At 42.6% G+C, this 19659-nt stretch overlaps 1 protein-coding gene across 10 annotated transcripts in view; it reads left to right on the top strand.

Annotated features, from left to right (window-relative positions):
• Il12rb2 (interleukin 12 receptor subunit beta 2) overlaps positions 1-19659 on the top strand; it is an 85576-nt gene that overhangs the window by 22687 nt on the left and 43230 nt on the right. For all 10 annotated transcript variants that reach the window (XM_076566893.1, XM_076566895.1, XM_042273432.2 and 7 more), the window contains 2 exons: positions 4094-4244; positions 12745-12824. In XM_076566893.1, the coding sequence (XP_076423008.1) occupies positions 4094-4244; positions 12745-12824 (231 nt within the window). The remainder of the gene's footprint in view (positions 1-4093; positions 4245-12744; positions 12825-19659) is intronic.

Here is a 19659-nt window from a genome sequence, read left to right as displayed (position 1 = left end):
GTTGCAGGTTATTCTGAGACACCATATGGGTGCTAGGAACCAAAACTTGGTCCTCTGCAAAGGCAGCATGTGCTCTTCATCACTGAGCCATCTCTCTGTTTATTTAGAAACATTGGAGGGGCTGGAGAGATGGCTGAGTGGTTGAGGGCATTGGCTGCTCTTCCAAAGGACCTTGGTTCAATTCCCAAGCAACCATATGGCAGCTCACAACTGTTTGTAACTCCAGGTCCAGAGGATCTGACACCCTTGCACAGACATACATGCAGGCAAAATACCACTGTATATAAAATAAAAATAAATCATTAAATTTTGATAAATACAAAGAAAGAAAGAAAGAAAGAAAGAAAGAAAGAAAGAAAGAAAGAAAGAAAGAAAGAAAGAAAGAAAGAAAGAAAGAAAGAAAGAAAGAAAGGATGGGAGGGAGGGAGGGAGGGAGGGAGGGAGGGAGGGAGGGAGGGAGGGAGGGAGGAAAAGAGAGAATATGAGCCAAGCAGTGGTGGCACATGCCTTTAATCCCAGCACTTGGGAGGCAGAGGCAGGGGGATCTCTGTGAGTTCAAGGCCAGCCTGGTCTACATAGTGAGTTCCAAGACAGCCAGGCTACACAGAGAAACCCTGTCTTGAAACAAATAAGAAAGAAAGAAAGAAAGAAAGAAAGAAAGAAAGAAAGAAAGAAAGAAAGAAAGAAAGAAAGAAAGAAAGAAAGAAAGAAAGAAAGAAAGAAAGAAAGAAAGAAAGATTGGGGTAGGGGAGATGGGTCCGTGAGTAAAGAGCTTGCTGAGCAAGCATGAGGACCTGACTTTGGATCCTCGGAACCCTCACTAAAAAGTGGAACGTGGCAGCATGTGCATGTGATCCTAGCACTGATGGATAGAGATGGGGACCTCTGGAGGGCACTGGTCAGCTATCCCAGTCAGTCAGTGAGAGCCAGCTTCAGTGAGAAACTTTCCTCACAGGAAAAAAGAAAGAAAGAAAGAAATACGGTGGAGAAGCAGTTGAGGAAGACACTTAACAATGACCTCGGGTCTCACGTGTACATACACATGCAAAGACACATATGTGCCCCACACATACATGCACACTTATGAACAAGTATACACACACACACACACACACACACACACACACACACTCACACACACAAAATATCTTGATCCCTGATCCTGAATTTTATTTTCATTGTTCATTTTTGTTTATTTACTTATTTATGTGGTGGTGTATGTATATGTGTATGTATGTGTGTGTGAGAGAGAGAGAGAGAGAGAGAGAGAGAGAGAGAGAGAGAGAGAGAGAGAGAGAGAGAGAGAGAGAGAGAGGAGGGTCATGGAACAAGGAGTGGGAAGCACGTAGAGGCCAGAGGACAGCTGATGAGAGTTGGCTCCACCATAGAGATCTTGGGGATCAAAATCAAGATGTCAGACTTGTCAGCAAGCCCCTTTACCCACTGAGCAATCTCATGACATCCTTAAAGTCTTTTCTTTAAACAGCAGGTTTGGTCGGTTGATTGGTTGGTTGGTTGGTTTTAGGCGTGCTGGGAATTGAACCCAAGGCCTTGCCTGTATCAGACAGGTGTTCTGCCACTGTGCTACTTCCCAACCCTTACATTTTATTTTACTGTTGTTGGTGTGTGTGTGCAGGTACATGTGTGCCACAGTGTATATGTGGAGGTCAGAGGTCAACTTTTGGGAGTCCATCCTCTCCTCCCACTGTGGGTCCTGGGTGTGGAACTCAGGTCATGAGGCGTACCCTGCAAGCACCTTTACCTGTTGAGTGATCTCGCAGGCCCTCGTTCTGATTGTTTTAAGCCAAGGACTTTTATAAACCTATTTTTAATAAATAATTTGTTTCTCCTTATTCTTCTATCCCCTTTCTCATTTTTCTTTTTTAACATTAACAACATATTGGAAAGAAATATTAGAATATGTACTCAAAGGCTTATATGGAACTAGATATTCCCAAGGAAAGGATTGCAGTTTGATATATTACGCACTACACTGTGTGTGTGTGTGTGTGTGTGTGTGTGTGTGTGTTGTGAGGGGGGGTGTTGGGAGTGCATATGTGTCATGTGGAGGTCAGAGAACGAAGGTCAGTCCCCACCTTTCAATTACACCTCATTTGAGACAGGGTGTGTTTCTGGTTCTCAGATGCATACAACAGGTGAGTGGCCCATGAGCTTATAGCACTCTCCGGTCTCCTGGACTACCTCACTGCTGGAGCCTCGTATTACAAGTGCCTGTGCCTGTGCCTGTGCCTGGATTTACACATGTCCTGGAGATTTGACTCAGGCCCTCACATTTGATCAGCATAACTTTACCCACTGAGCCGTTTTCCCAACCTGGCACTACCATTTCTTTATAATAAAAAAAAAAAGTAGGATTATGATTCCTTCAAGAATTTTTGTGAAGTACAGTGGCTTATGATAATACTAAAGAACTGGCTCCACATATAGTTGAGACTCAAGAGAACATGACTAAGCCAGGTGGTGGTGGCCTTCAATCCCAGCATTAGGAGGAAGAGGCAGGTGGATCTCAGTGAGTTCAAGGCCAGCCTGGCCTACAAAATGAGTTCCAGGATAGCTAGGACTATTATGCAGAGAAACCCTGTCTCAAAAAAAAAAAAAAAAAAAAAAAAACAAAGAACAAAGAGAGAGAGAGAGAGAGAGAGAGAGAGAGAGAGAGAGAGAGAGAGAGAGAGAGAGAGAACAGGACTAACATTTTTTTCCTGAAACCAGTTTTATGTCTATGGTGTAGAAATTTTCCACATGGATTTAAAAACTGATAGATTTTTGGACTAGTGTGATGGCACATACCTATAATCCCAGTACTCTGAAGGCTGAGAGAAAGGATAGAGTTCTAGGCCTGTCCGTGCTGTGTACTATGTGTCTATGTGTGCCTGTTGCCCATGGAAGCCAGAACAGGGTGGATCCCATGAGACTGGAGTTACAGACAGTTGTGAGCCACCATGTGGTACTGGGAATTGGACCCTGGTCATCTGCAAGAATAGCCAATGCTCTTAACCAGTGAGACATCTCCCCAGCCCCCAACAGACAGGCTCTTAATCTCTAGAGATTTTTTTTTTAAGAGAAACTACTATATTAGATTAACATCTCATATTCAATAACCTTACAATTGTTCATTCTCATTGAATGGTTGATCCAGAGAATTAAAAGGTCATCTCATCTAGATTGTCCTTTCAAGTTGAAATTCTCTGTATCAGGCTGGGGAAATACCTCAACAGCAGAGGACCTGGCTTTGGTTCCCAGCTTACAACTGCTATAATGTCAGTTCCAAGGGATCTGATGCCCTCTTCTGACTGGCCTCCTCGGACCTCCTGCACACACATGGTGCACATCCAAACACTCAGGCACTCGCGCACATACATAAGTCAATCTTCTAAAAATTCTTTGTATTATCCTTTCTGTATATCAGCTTTGTACTTGCTGAGGACACGCTGCACCACCGAGCTGTCTCCTCTTTACGTCCATTTACTACTAATGGGCACTTTAGTGGCCTTGTCTGTCCTGCTGTTCCATTCTGTCCTACAAGATTGCCTTAATGAGTAAGAGCATGTATTTGTCACTAGAGCCTGTGGAGGGTAGAGTGGAAGGAGGAGATTGAGGAAAGGAGTGACATCAGGCTCACCCTTAGCACGTTAACACCTAAACAGCTGAAGTAACCTATGATGCACTTCAAAGCAATCAAAAGAGTATGAAAATGCTTACTATTTTCAGATTTTTTTTAATGCCTATGGTTGTTGTACATAATTTATTTCTGTGTACCACATGCATGTTTGGTGCCTACAGAGGCCAGAAGAGGGCATCTGATTGGATCCCCAGGAACTGGAGTTCTAGATGGTTGTGAGCTGCCATGCGAGTCCTGGGAATGGAAACCAGGTCCCCCTGCAAGAGCAGCCAGTGCTCTTAATCACCGACCCATCTCTCGGGTCTCGATGCTTACTGTTTTGTGGGGAGCCTTATCTCCTTGCCTTGGCCGTTGCATACCCTCTGCCCGCACTGGACTGGCACAATACACAATCCACTCTCTAAAAATGCACAAGCGTTGTCTCTCAGTGAAACAAATCTCATCTGATTCTAGGTTAACACTACAAATGCCAAAGGAAGACACAGCCTACAAGATCTGACACCGTTTACAGACTATGAATTTCAGATTTCCTCCAAGCTACATCTCTCTAAAGGAAGCTGGAGCGACTGGAGTAAGTCACTGACAACACGAACACCCGAGGAAGGTAGGCATCTAGCCAAAAACAAGGTGGAGGAAGCAGAAAAAGGGCGTGGGAAGAGGCAAAGTCTCACTTGGTGTAGACTCTTCCAGGATATGGGCTACAGAAACTGCCCAGGAAGGTACATTTATGGTGCTAAGAAGTTGAGCATGTGGCCGGTCCTGCCCATTCTCCATCAGTCAAACCATGGCTTTGTTAGTGTCCAATTAAATGTGTTCTTATTCCTCTGTCTCAGTGACTGTTATTCCCCAAAGCTGTAGCCAGTAATCGATCCCATTTCTTTGATGTATTTTATCTCTTTGGTTCTTTGAAAATTATAAACGATTATTTAGAAACTATAAGCCATACTAAAAGTTTGAAAGAATTTCTGAAGACAGTATCCCGAAATAAAAGGAATGTCCAACAATCCTCTTTCTTCAAATGCTGCATTGCACTTCTCCAAGCCTACGATGTTATCCTGCTTAAAGGAGTCCCATTGTGCCAGGGCTAGGAGCAGCATAACCAGTTCAAGTCTTTATCTAATTAATGGGCTTTTCCTTTTGATCATTATTGAGAAGTCAATTTTATTGAAACATGAGCAAACATTTTATTGAAACAGAAATTCTTATATAATCTTTCTGTCATATTAACAAATTGTTCTCATTTTTATTAGTTCCTTAAGAGTTTTGTGTAATATATTTTGATCATATTCACTCCCTCCCCCAACTCCTTCCAGACTTATAACTAACTCACACAATTATGTCTTCTTTTTCCTGTTTGTTTTTTTTTTTGTTGTTGTTGTTGTTTGTTTTAAAAACCCATGAAGCTCGATTCATGCTGCCCATATACTCTAGGATGTGTGGCCTTCACTGGAGGGCAGTCAACACACACCTTTAGAGAAACCTGACTCTCCCTCTCCCAGCAGTTATCAATTGGCAAGAACTCCTCAGCAGGAGGCGGGACTCCATGCTTGCCTCCCCTCTCCATGCTGGAACTCTGGCTTGTCTTGTGCTCATTGTCTCAACCACTGTGAATTCAAATGGGCACCTGCTCTGCTGTGTCTGGAAAACACTTCCTTCCCAATAGTAACAACGCTTGAATACACAAGAATTCTGTTTTGTTTTGTTTCTTTAAGCACTCAGTAGTGGCATAGTATAGAACTTTTCATACTCTTGTGGGGTATTCATTCACCAGAGAAGATTGCTTGGATACAGGTTTAAGCCAAGAGAAACTCTATTAGCCAGTCAGTGACTACACTGGGAGTTCAGGATCCCAGTGTAGCCCTGAGCCTTTCTCAGGGTGAGCTTTTAAGCACAAAAACCATATTCTGGGTTGACATAGCTAACATGAACAGTTAGCCAGAAGCAGAACTACAGAAGCTAAAAAGCAAGATCAAAACATTTTGATACTTTCCCAGAACTATATGGGCTTTGATGGATTAGGTCTTTGTTTTAGTTGTGGCCAGTGGTGCTGTCTACATGCAGAGTTTTACAGCCTGAATGGTACTTCCATCATGAAGTCAGTTGTGCTAAAGTTTGGGGGCCTAATCAGGTCTGAGGCACTGTTATGATACTTCATGTAAATTTAAATCAAAGAAAAAATTACAGGAATGTAACCAATTGCCTACTACTATCTAGAGGTTTGTGAGACAAATTCTTACTGGATGGCTTGGAACTCACTGTGTAGACCTGGGTGGCCTTGAACTCACAGAAATCTGCCTTCTCCTGCTTCCCAAGTGCTAGGATTAAAAATGTGCACTGCCGTGCCCAGCTGGAGTTTTTATAATACTGATGTGAACATCTAAGTGATTATTTACGAAGGTGGGAGTATGTGTATATGGGAAGCAGCCTTGTGATTTAGCTGCACTCTGAGCTCCTAATAGTTGAGAGTTTTGTTGGTTTTGTTTGTTTGAAGACAGGGTCTCACTCTGTAGTTCTGTCTAGCCTGGAACTCAATATGTAGACCAGGCTGACCTCGAACTCAGAGACCTCCCCACTCCCTCTGCCTCCTGAGTGCTAGGATTAAAGGTATGTGCCACCACAACCCATTTCTTAATAGTCTTTTGGTAATTGATGACTTATCAGTGATGAGCTGGTGGCATCCAAGGCCCCAGAGAGGCCTGATACCTACTATGAGACTATTACACCCAATATAGAGTTTGGATAATAATCTTCATGTCTTTTGGTAATTGCATTTCTCCATGTAAGAAAATATTTAAAATGGATTTATCTAGTGAGTGATAATTAAATACCTTGTTTTCTGACTAAAGATTACATTAGTGACCCACATGCCCCTCTGTAGTCCAGAGATTTTTCTTTGCACTCTTTAATGTAGTTGGAGTAATGTTTGTTTGTTTGTTCATTCGTTTCAAGACACCGTTTCCCCATGTGGTCCTGGCTGTCCTGGAACTCACTCTGTAGACCAGGCTGGCCTCAAACTTAGAGATCCATCTGCCTCTGCCTCCTGAGTGCTGCGATTAAAGGCGTGAGCCACTCCCCTCAGTGTGAAGTAATATTTCTTAAATACTTCGTGGACTTGATTTTGTTTGGACAATGCAGATAAGATTTTTCAAATGGGTCATATTTGATATTCAAATCCAAAAGAATATATGGGTCTAGACATCTGTAATCTACATTATTACATCACAGGGGTCCGAGCTATAAACTACAGAAACTCAAGGCTTATGGATCCTTGTCATTTATACACAGATTAATGGCTTACTTAGATGTATTGAAAAGGATTTTCTTATTTATTTTTTTTTTTTTAGCACTTGCCTGATAAATTCAGACTTCTCCAAGGCAAGCTAGTGACTCTAATATGCTATAAATAAGCCACCAGTCACTGTGAGGCTTATGTGTTCAGAGCAGGGCAGACACTCAGAGAACTGAGGCGTGGTTTACCTCGGCCTGGAGGCTTCCTTTCCATGTCTGCATCTTGCTTCTCTGTGTTTGATCTTTCTGTGGGCACTTGCTGCTCTTACTTTAAGCTCTGTGGTTGACACCCCTTACCACTCTTTTCTGTCATCAGTTTCTTTTTGAAACACCAACTGACGTAAACCTAAACGTGTGAAATTTTTTTTAACACTTCCTGCTTTTAACCCTTCTAAGTGTCTAGTCATACATAACTCGCTTTACTCCCTGAAACTGTGAATGATTTGTGAGAGGGTTCTTTTTCTGTAGGCTAAACTTCTAAAACCTGGGAGGAGCATGGTGTCCCCTGGTGGCCCAGGTGTGGCTATTTGTGTCGTTCCAACTGAGTGAAGACTCTCTTCACTGCACGTGGGCCCTTCCTTTGGTGTTAAATTTGACTCCTGTCCTGGTCTTCAGAGAAATGACCACTAAGGAAGAGGAGGGGGAAGGAAACCATGTCACTTTCTGAGAAACGGTTTCTAATTCAGCATCTATCAAAAGCAGTGTTGACTCTGGGGACTTGAAGCCGTATTTTCTTTCTAGTGAGAGAACACTCATAAATTTGAGCTCAAAAGTATGCAGACCTGTGCACACTCAAGACTCACAACACCTAGCAGAAGGCTCCACTAAGATGAATAGGCCTCCTTTTATGTATGTGACTCTCTGTTTACAGGTTTGAGTGCTACTCGCCTCAATGAATTTGGGGAAATAATTATGGAGGCATGGCATGCTTATCTTCAGATCAGAGTGGCAAAGAAGTGCCTCATGTCGTTCTGACAGCACAGATGAGTGAAAGATGCCCAAGAAAGAGAGATTTAGCAGCCCATTACAGCCACCCTTCCTCATATTGAGAAGCCAGGAAATTCATTCATTCATTCATATGTTATACTAAACTATTATCACCATTAGGGTAGATGTGACAATTAAATACCAGAGTTATTCTGACATCTTAGAAAACAAGCCTTTCATCACAGTGAAGCTTGGGAGTTAGCAATCAGTTTATGTGCAGATCCAAGAAGTAAATGCTTGTAGCTTTGTAGACCATGTAGTCTCTGCAATTATTAAAAGTTGTTCTTGAAGTAGCTAAGCAGCCATTGGCATTGACCACAGATATGACTGGGTTCCAAAGAAACTCCATATATGAGTACCAACATTTGAATTTTACATAATTTCCATGTAAATTGATATTTCTGATGTTATAACCATTTAAAAATGCCAAGCAACTATTATTGTTTACAACTTTACAAAAATGAGAATCAGACTGGAATTGGCTCACAAGCCATAGTTGTCAACCCCTAGAATAAGCCCAGAGATTATCATGCTTCTATCTCTTTGCCTAAGGCTGGAGAAAATGAGAATGAAGGTCTTCGTATACTACTAAAAGGATTCGCATACAAACATTTCATTGGGGGAAGTCATTTTTGATCTAGTCAGAGTCCAGACCTTTGCCTCTTCTCAGTCTTCCCTAAGGCTGTCCCTGTCTCTAAGGAAATAAATGCCTGTGCTCAGTTATTTGACACACGATGGCCACCCCAGTACTGGAAAGTGCTTTCTGTTGTAATAGAAAGCATGGCCTACAAGGAATGTGTTTGCATCAGGAGCTACAGCTTGTGCTGGGACATAATGACAACCAGTCAGAACTTCAGACTCCAGCAATTGCAATTTATCTTGAAAGGATATAGCAAAATTCCTGGTGGAGGCAACACCAAGGTTAAGCATAACCCCAAAGAGGAATCTGGGAGCCTTTTTACATTTCTTCACTGCTAAAAACTAAAGTTTGTGTTCCCATAAAATTCATATAATGACGCTTTGATCCCTGATAGGATAGAATTAGGAGGTGAGACTTTTGCCAGTAACTGGATTATGAGTATGAAGTCATCAAAAGGAGAGGAAAACAGCTCTGTCTCCTACTCGCCCACTTCCTACGTGAGGATTCAGGAAGAAGGCAGCCACACCAAGCAGGCTCTCACTAGGCTCAGATCTAACAGCACCTTGATTTTCACTTCCCAGCCTCTAGAGCCATAAAAACAGATGTGTGTTGTTCAAGCCATCCATTCTATAGATTTGGTTAACAGCAGTCTGACGTAAGGTACTTTGTCTGGGATTTAGAATCTTCAAGGTCTTGCAGTGAGGAAAGGAGTGATTGCCCTCTTGAAATGTGTAATGTGCTTGAGTTCTTAGAAATCTCATGGTCTTGGTTTTTTGTTGGTCTCTTGCGCTATCTTTCTCTTCCCCGTTCTCATCCGTGATCTCATCACAAGTAGGATAACATTAGCACTTCCAGATTCAACACTTGTCTTAAATTCTGTCACATTACCAATATGTTCTTTTCCTGTTATGTCCTCCCACTGGTTGCACTGTCCCGGGCTGTGTATTTCTCATCCATGTGTCTCTAAACAACACCTAGCATACCTTGTTTGGGCTTTCTGAAAGTTGCACTCTCTCTATAACCTACAACCCACTTTTCCCATCATTACTCTAATCCCTTCATTGTTGAGTGGATGAAGCAGCAGGAGAGAACTTGAAATCTTGGTTCCCTCATCACTTTCTCACACATAATCATGTCTCCAGAAAAATCCTTGCATCGGAAAAATAGAATAGAAACAACTTCTTGACTTGGGATGCTAAGAAGTGCGTCGAAATAAGAGTGGAGAAGTATCCATTAGACCTGGTGACTGGGACAGCCTGTAGCTGTGTGATCAGTGTGCATGGAGGAAGGGATGTCACATAACATGGACAGAGAGCGCATGTGGAGTGCGGGAATGAAGGCAGCCACAATTCTCAACTCTTTCCAAAAGGTTCTGTGAAAGACAGAGATGGGGGCAGTAGTGGAAAAGTATATGCTATTAAGAAATTCCTTAGCCGGGCGGTGGTGGCGCACGCCTTTAATCCCAGCACTTGGGAGGCAGAGGCAGGCGGATCTCTCTGAGTTCGAGGCCAGCCTGGGCTACCAAGTGAGTTCCAGGAAAGGCGCAAAGCTACACAGAGAAACCCTGTCTTGAAAAACCAAAAGAAAAAAAAAAAGAGAAATTCCTTGTTTGTCTCTTGGGGATCAGTCCCAATGCAGTACATTTGCAAGAGAATGATGAGGGTCTGAGGGAGGGGCCACTGGTGATCCAGGGAAGGCAGTCTGAGTCCTGTGCTGGAGAGCACCACTAAAACTTCACTTACATTTGTTCCGGAGTTTGTAGAGGGAGCGTCAGTGCAGAATTTCATTCCCAGTCCGTAATAATCTGTTAGGTGCTGGATCTTTAACAAGCAATCTAGTGAGCAATACCTTTAAATCTGTTGCCAATATGTAATTAGTTGAAGGTGTTATTGCTGTGAACAAGCCAACTGATTTGATACTGAACACACCCAATCCTAATTACATGGTCAATGCCTGGACGATGTAATTTGTGGAATGTTCAATATAGATCTTTGTTCACTATAGCAAACTGGAAGGGGAAAAGCAGGCTCTTTGGAGATAGCAAGAGCTGGCCACAGCTCTCAGCTTTGCCAGGTATCAGCTCTGAGTCTTTTGTCGACAGCAGATGTCATCATGTGAGTCTTCTATATCAGAAGAGGGCTCAGTGAGACCATGTACATGGCAGTGTCTGCACTTTCCCTTGCACTTCCCAGTGGTTAGTGTCAGTTGCCTGTACTTTTTAAGTCTTGGGACATGAACTCTCAGATACAAGGCCCAGGCTCAGTTCCTGTGTCACGCTTTCATGTCCTGAAGAACTGAAAGCATTTCAGAATGCTTTATGAAAGCTTTTCTCATCTTGTTGTCTTTGCTGAAAGAGCAATGTTACCCCTAATAGGAAGAGAGAAGAGAGAAACGGGCTTTAGATAAATTTTAAAAAAGCAAAACACAAAACACACACACATACACACACACACACACACACACACACACACACACACACACACACGCAAGTAGAAGACAGAAGAGAGAGAGAAGAACCACAGAAGAGGTCCACCCAATAGGGAATGTGAATTTCATAGAGAAGTCACAAGTTTTTTTCAGAGCCAAGTCACTGCAAGGTGCAAAGCCCAGACCAGGCGATAGGATCAAATAGACCCATGCTCAAAGCCTGACTTCCATAACTATTAATTGGTAAGTTTCTTACCCACTCAGCCGCTCAGTCTTCAAATGAGAAAAATAGCAACAGCCACACACCCTGTGGCAGCACTCTTCGTCTAAATCCTCAAGACAGCCCCCACGATAGAGAGCTATCAACGCCATTTGACAGCTGAGGAAACCTGCTAAAGGGCGTGTCTGGTAAAGATCACACAGCAGGGTTCTGTGGTAGACAGCCTGGTTCCTTGGTACCCCTTGCACTCCATCTACAGTCCCAGCAGGACATGAGGAAGGGGGTGCTGCAAAGAGCCCAGTAGGCCCTTGAAGGGTGCTGGCACAGGGCTGCCCCACTTTGCCTTCCCATGGCTAGTCCCTCCCCGGCTGTTTAGCTTTTGTTATCCAGGTAGTAGGTGTTACTATGCTAGAAAGTTTGTTCTGCTTGAGAGGAGCTTTACCCCAGAAGGAACCCCAGTGCGGCCTCACCTCAAACACCCTGAAAGTTCCCTGTGAAGGAAGATGGGTTGGGGTGACAGCAGATAACTTCAGTGGTTGGTTGTACTGGTTGTACTCCTGGCTAAAAGCAAATCTGTCAAGTAGGAGAGAAACCACACACACACACACACACACACACACACACGTACACATACATGTACACACAAACACACACATACATACACACATACATATGTACACACATACATACACATGTACACACACACGTACACGTACACATACACGTACACACACACATACATACACACATACACATGTACACACACACATACACATGTACACACACACACACACACACACACACACACACACACGCACGCACGCACGCACGCACCCTGCACAGGGCTGATTATTCTCCTTTTCAAGTGTGTTTGCCTTTCTCAAGTTCAATTGTACTGTATTCAACCATTGTCTTGTAGCTTGATGCTTATTTCTTCTATTTGTTCAGCTTGTGTTTTGACATCAAATGAATAACATTGCCTGGTTTGTTCCTTCATCACTGAACAACACTTACTACATCCTAGATACTCTACTCAGCATTGTGGCTTCTAAGTAAAGGAGATGTGCCTTTGCTCCAGGTAGATCACACCAAATAACCACACTTCGGTCTAAGTTTAGGACTGGAATAAAGACAAGGCTTGCTATTTGTACTAATACCTTGGTTTCCTTTACATCCTTGCTTTCCCACATTCCACAATAAAAAAAAAAGAAAGAAATAATCACACATACCTTGAGGTTTTTAGTTTAAATACTTTAGAACAAATGAAATGTGAGTTAATATATTTTAAAGGTAAGTGAGGAAATAAATTTTCTTAGTATTTTTAATTTTTTTCTTCAAAGTATCCATCTTTTCTTTTTTTACTTTTGTGCCAAAGGTATACATGTTTGCTTTTAAATAAAACAGGAAATACTAGATTACAGTGAAAATTGAAATTAGCCTATAATCCTATTTCCAGAATTATCTATTGACTTCTAAAGGTTTTCTACTGTGTATATATCTATATTTATGTGAATATGTGCTTTTCCCCTCTCCCTCCATCAGAGCCTGTTGGGACATTAGACATCTGGTACATGAAACAGAACATCGGCTCCAACAAACAACAGATCTCTCTTTTCTGGAAGGTAAGCCTTCAATTTAAAACTCAAGGAGAGTATATACTTAACAGAGTATGAGAACATGTCCTTCTGCTTCCATTGTGGCTTTGATATGGCACTTTAGGGACATGGGAGCTCAGACGATTCTGTGATACCTGACTTAATGTCATCAGCACTCCATTTGAGTTCCCTCTTCCAATGTTCACATCCTTGCTTCATCCCACTTCCATGACCAGCATTTCTGTCTCTAAACTGCACCCTCCCCTTAGCCACCACTCCTCCAAAACTGTGCTCCGCAGAGACCTTCTGTCTTATTGAGTCATCCTCAGGGAAGAAAAGATGAGAAAATTGAGAGTGTGGATGTTTAGGAAATTTTCCCACAGTTATTCAAAGAGAAAGGGTTTTTAAAAATTGAAAATAACCTAAATAGTAACAGAGAGCGACCCTCTTCAGCAGGAACAACAGAACACTACAACCCACCTTTCTTTTTTTTTTTTTTTTTTTTTTTTTTTGGTTTTTCGAGACAGAGTTTCTCTGTGTAGCTTTGCGCCTTTTTCCTGGAACTTACTTGGTAGCCCAGGCTGGCCTCAAACTCACAGAGATTCGCCTGCCTCTGCCTCCCGAGTGCTGGGATTAAAGGCGTGCGCCACCACCGTCCGGCCAGAACCCGCCTTTCTTATGAAGAAGCAAAGTTGCATCTGCGCTGAAAGCCAGTATCACTACCTCATTTAATTCCCTCAACCCCCGTGGGTTAGGCACTAGATAGGAATATCTAAAAAAAAAAAAAAAAAACAGAGAATGGTAGCGCATGCCTAGGGTCATCCAGTCACTAGGTGGAGATGGGGACTTGAGAGCCTCTCTAAATCTTTTTCTACAACTTGATGAGTCATCTCTGTTGAGTCAAAATACTGTTTGAATTCAGCAATGACTGCGTGCTCACAGGACAAGGTTTCCAGGTGAGGTGTACTATATTTTATTTCTCAACGCTCCTTCCCACCTCCCCCTACCACACACACACACACACACACACACACACACACACACGCACGCACACGCACACGCACACGCACACACACACACACACACACACACACAAGTATCTGGTACAAGAAAATCTCTTAAAAATAACTTGTTGCATCATGACCAAGCCCTTTACTTTGAAACTAACATTGCAGTTCAAAATGAAGCTGCTTCCAAGAACAATGTTCAAAGTAAGATATGTTGAGAGCCATAATTTGTAAATGAAAAATCCATATTGAATGTTTTATAATAAGGATGTTTTAAATAATGCTGCACTGCAGGGAGGGCTTGAGGGCATGCATATGAGTGTTCTTTTACAACACTGGAACACCCCATAACTGCAAAGAGGAAGTCCAAAGTAAAACTCCATCAGACTGTGAAGACAATGACAGAGTGTTATTCTTGAATGAAAGAAAATGTGAAATTGGTCTTACACTTTTGTAGGGTGTTTATGTTGTGTGGGTGCAACTCCTGTAGAGAGAGAGTGTGTGTGGGTGCAGGTGTAAGTGTGCTCCCATGAATATTTGTGGGTGTGTGCATTATGAGATTGTGCCACGTATGTGTGAATGTGTTTGTATGTATATAAGGATGAGTGTGTACACAGGAGTTTGTATATATAAGGGAGTGACTTGTCAACCTATGTGTAGGAATGAATGTTTACATGCAGGTAAGTGTATATATGAGTGAGTGAGGATGTGAGTGGGTAGAAGTTTACATATGTGGGTAGAAGGTAACATAAAGTGTGTGGATGTATGTCTATGTGAATGTGTGGGGTGCTAAGATGAAGAAGACTTTACTTCACTGTTATGTTTCCACAATTCATCATTTTCTTGTATTTCAGTATTTTCATTTTCTCCTGAAAACTCCACTTCCTGTACTTTGTAATATTCTTATTATTGTTGCCTGTGTGTACATGCACAGATGTGTGTATAGAAGTCAGAAAACTTGGGGGAATCAGTTTTTCCCTTCCACCATGTGGGTCACAAGGATCAAACTCAGTTCATCAGCTGTGGTGGTAGTGCCTTTTTCTGCTTTCACCATCTCACTGGCCCAATAGCCTGTACTTTTTTTTTTAATCATAACTATTTTTAAAAGTAGGCCCTATCTTGAAGCCCAAAAGTTTTAGGTAATCTAAGAAATGAAAGAAATGCAGTACAGAAGAAATGCTGTAGAATCTGCGGCAGGTTCTGCACTTGTGTGGCCATTCACCAGGAGCATCCTGTAAGCCACTTCCTACTGCCCAAGGCTTCATGCCATTTGCTCTGACTGCACACCTGTTTGAACCCATGACTCCTGTGTGCCTTTCTTCCAGAGCACACATCCTTTAAATGAAAGCTGTCTTCAATGTGTGGGTTTAGATGGAGACTGAAAGAAACATGGCAATGTATTAAAGTCACATTGGCCTTTGTACTTGCCTCTTAATTTCCTCAGTATTGACCCCAAAAATTACGGTTGAGGCCCACTGATATGGGAAAGCAACATCTGTGTCCAAATGAAGCTCTATCGCTGCCTGGAGGGTAGCACAGGGTATGCAAAAAAAAATTCATGAATATGGTGAGAGCTAAATTTTTCTATCTGAGGGGGTAATAAGAAAGAAAACACACTCTTTCTGGTGGTAACTGTCTCTTCTAGTTCATCTTGAAAAAAATCTTCTCTCCTGACGATCTCTCTGTCTCCACACGGCTACATCTCTCTTCTACACAGCTACACACCTCTCTTCACACATCTCTCTTCTACACATCTCTCTCCTACACATCTATCTTCATCTCTCTCACAGGAAAAACTCTGGACAAATATATGAGTTACATTTTGAGAGTTAAATAACATTTTTTAAGTAAACAATAAAGAAACAGAGCCATTTTGGTAACACATGAGAAATCACAGGCTAGAGAAGTCACACTGACTGGGCATGATGAGTAACCATGGCAACTCTCGGCTATCCACCAAGTTCCCTGATGTGTACTCTGTAAAGCGAGCATGTAGCTCTGAGTGGTCAGCATTCCTCGACAGAGAGTGACATTGAAATTCGGGACCTAAACAATAAACAGTTAGTTGGCTGAACCTTGAGCCTTGTATCACAAAAGTGAGATTAGGAGTGTGCAGAGAGAGTCAGTTGCTGAGAGAATTTGTGCAGGAAGTTATGTCATTAATGTTATCAGGCAGGCTTTTGCAAGCAAAGAAATGGCACTAAAGTTGTTTCATGCCTGACCTTGGTTCAACAATTAGACACCTGGGAATTTGTCCTTGTGCATTTCATTTGCAGGGGCAACTAGTCTGCTTTGAATTTGCTCTGAGGTCTTAAATCAGCTAATTGTATAAAATCTACAACTGTCTTGGTAGCTGAGAATATTGTCATTTTCCTATGTCAGTCTGAGCTATGAAAAATATCCTGGTATTATTTCTATTCATCAAAATTATGCAGCTTAAAAAGAAATAATCTTCCTGACCATCCACAGATATATGTGTGCCCAGCAGATGGAACATGTATGTGAGATAAACACACAGGCAGTGGGGAAAATAACAATAGCTGTTTTTAGGGAAGTAATGTAGTAGCACATGAAAAAAAAAAACAGACAGAAGCAATCAGTTTTCAGAGGTTCCTTCATCAGAGAGTTATTCACCTGGTGGGTCAACACCTGAATTACTGATTGCCATCTGTTGTATTTGTGTCATAGCCCATGACAAAGCTCTGCTTGCTCAGGAGCTCATCCACTCTGCCATCCAAACAAGTGAGCAAGCAACTCAGAGCTAGACATTTGCTGCCTGGTAGGATATGGAAGCCCCACCCAGGCCTTGCATCCCAAAGTTCACAGGCCATCAGGGGAACAGATATAGGAGCAGGGTGATAAGGATACTTGTGGATTAAGGAAGAGTTCAAGTGTGAACAGAAAGGCATTCTGGTCCATCACCCAATAGATCAGGAATAAACAGTGAGTAGCAGGGAAAGGATGTCACAGCCAGTAAGACTAGAGCTGGACCCAGAAGCATGAGTCCCCAGGACAAGGATGAGAGGACATTTGTTGGGAGACCTGGAACTGAAACTTCATTATGGAAAGCATCACCTTGGTGAAACAAGCCATTTAACTTATGTAGAGATTGGGGATGGGGCAGGGGGACTTATGTTGAGATTGTTTTTAGTTTCAGGGATTGTATAATTGTTCATTATTTGAGGCAAGGCTTCACTATGTATCTCAGGTTGACTTTGAACTCACTCTGGAGTCCAGGCAGCTTAGAACTTGTAGCAATCCACCTGCCTCAGGTTCCTAGGTGCTGAGATTACAGACCTTCTCAAAACAATGACAACAAACAAAAAGCAGCAACAAGTGTGCCTTGGGGTTTCCATCGCTGCTACAAACACAGTGACCAAAAGACAAGTTGGGGAGGACAAGATTCATTTGGCTTACACTTCAATATTGCTCTTCATTACTGAAGAACGGGACAGGAGCTCAAACAGAGCAGATCCTGGAGGCAGCAGCTGATGCAGAGGCCATGGGGAAGTGCTGCTTATTAGCTTGCTTCCCCCTGACTTGCTTAGCCTGCTTTCTTATAGAACCTAGGACCACCAGCCCAGGGATGGCATCACCCACCATAAGTTGGACCCTCCCCCACTGATCACTAATTGAGAAAATGCCTTACATCTGGATCACATGGGGGCAATCCCTCAACTGAGGCTCCTTCCTCTCTGATGGCTCTAGCTTGTTTCAAGTTGACACATAAAACCAGGCAGGACAACTGGCCCCTTGTCAACTTGACACACAAATCCATCACTATTGAGCCACAACTCTTCCTTTCTGATTTATCCCCAAGTTCTCACATTAAAAATCATAAATGATTTTTAAAGTCCCACAAATTCAAACACATTAAAATTTCAGTCTCTTTAAAATATGCAATGTCTTTTAAGAGTTCAAGTCTTTCAGCTGTGAGCTCCTTTAAAAGTCAAAATTAAATTAAATACCTTCTTCAAGAAGGAAGAACCAGGGCACCATCACAATCTGAATCAAGTCAAATCAAACTCCAACAGTATAAATACCTCAATGTCCAATTATCTGGGATTCACTCATGATCTTCTAGACTCCTGAAAAAGGCTATGGTCACCTCTCTGGCTCTACCCTCTGCAGCACACACAGGTTGTCTTCCAGGTTCCTGCTGGCTCCACTCCACTGCTGCTACTGTTCTTAGTGGTCTTCCCATGATACTGGCATCTCCAAAACACTGGGGTCTTCTGATGCAACTGAGCTGCACTTTCACCAATAGCCTCTCATAGGCTTTCCTCATGGTGCCAAGCCTCAATGTCCTGGGCCTTCAACTGCCATCGAGGCTGCACCTTCACCAAAGGCCTCTCCTGGCCTCTCACAGGACAAAGCCTTAGCAGCTCTCCAATGACCCCTTCATACCTTTAAAACTAGTACCACTTTTGACTTCTATACATTACCAAGTCAGCTGCCAGCACAAGGTACAACCTTGGCCACCTCTGGAACACAGCTTCTCTGTGCTCTCAGGAAACACTTCCCAGATTTCACCTCAGTGATGCTGGTCTCTTCTTAATCACCACCAATTTCTTAGCTCCAGCCAACCAGCATCAAGTATCCCAGCAAAGCAAAAATTGCTTTAGTAATTCTGGTATCTTGTTGATCACAGCTGATTTCTTCAGCTCCAGCTAACTGGAACCACAGGATCTTAATTAAAAATAACAAATGACCCTGAAAGAGTCTTTAGACTTCCCTCTAAAACTTCACAATCCAGACCTCCATCTTCTGCACTGCTCTCAGTGTCTTACCTTTCAAGCTCCTAAAGAACATCCCAGAGAATTTTTAACACTCAATGGTTCTTCTAGTCCAAAGTCGCAAAGTCCTTCCACAATCTTCCCCAAAACATGGTTAGGTCTGTCACAGCAATACCCCACTCCTGGTACCAAATTGTCTTAGAGTTTCTATTGCTGCTACAAAACACAATGACCAAAAAAGCAAGTTGGAGAAGAAAGTGTTTGTTTGACTTACACTTCCACATTGTTGTTCATCACTGAAGGAAGTCAGAACAAGAACTCAAACAGGGCAGGATCCTGGAGGCAGGAGCTGATGCAGAGGACAGGGAGGAATACTGCTTACTGGCTTGCTTCCCTGGCTTGCTCAGCCTGCCTTCTTATAGAACTCAGGACGACCAGTGCAGGGGTGGCACCACTCACCATGGGCTGGGCCCTCTCCCCCTGATCACTAACTGAGAAAATGTCTTACAGTTGGATCTCATGAGGCATTCTCTCAACAGAGGCCCCTTCCTCTCTGATGACTCTAGCTTATGTCAAGTTGACACATAAAACTAGCCAGTACAAAAAACAACAGTAAAATATTGATGGTTTGTTGTAAGATTCCATGCTGTCTTCTTTCCTTTCCAGTCCTTGCCCTATCACAGACGGACACAGCATTTCCAAAGACAGTTATTTGTGGGAAGAAAGGTTGCTCTTCCCCAACTGCTAATTATCCATTATTTCATCTGAAAGGTAGAGAGAGGGTTCTGGTTAAGGAGCAGAATGTAGCCAATGACAGAAAAGAGAGAATCAGGGGAAGAGAGTTACCAAATTAGCAGAAACAGAAGGGAAAATAGAGTTTTGCTTTCATAAAAGGCTCCCTTATTTTACAGCATTTCTGGTTGCAAATTGAGATAGAAATTATTATTCCAGGGAAACACCCATGAGATTTCATTCTTGGTTCAATCAGCACAGAAGCAGAGCCTCTAGGGAAGAGCTCAGGTAAGTGCCAACTGGTCCAGCTACGAGTCCACACTCTAGTCTAGATAGAGCTGTGCTGCCTGGTTCAAGTTCTGTTTCTATCATGTGATCCATGTGTTT

This window comes from Peromyscus maniculatus, chromosome 3, assembly GCF_049852395.1.
Source record: "Peromyscus maniculatus bairdii isolate BWxNUB_F1_BW_parent chromosome 3, HU_Pman_BW_mat_3.1, whole genome shotgun sequence".
NCBI lineage: Eukaryota > Metazoa > Chordata > Mammalia > Rodentia > Cricetidae > Peromyscus > Peromyscus maniculatus.
Note: the sequence above shows the minus strand (reverse complement) of the source record. Positions and strands in the feature narration are given on the sequence as shown.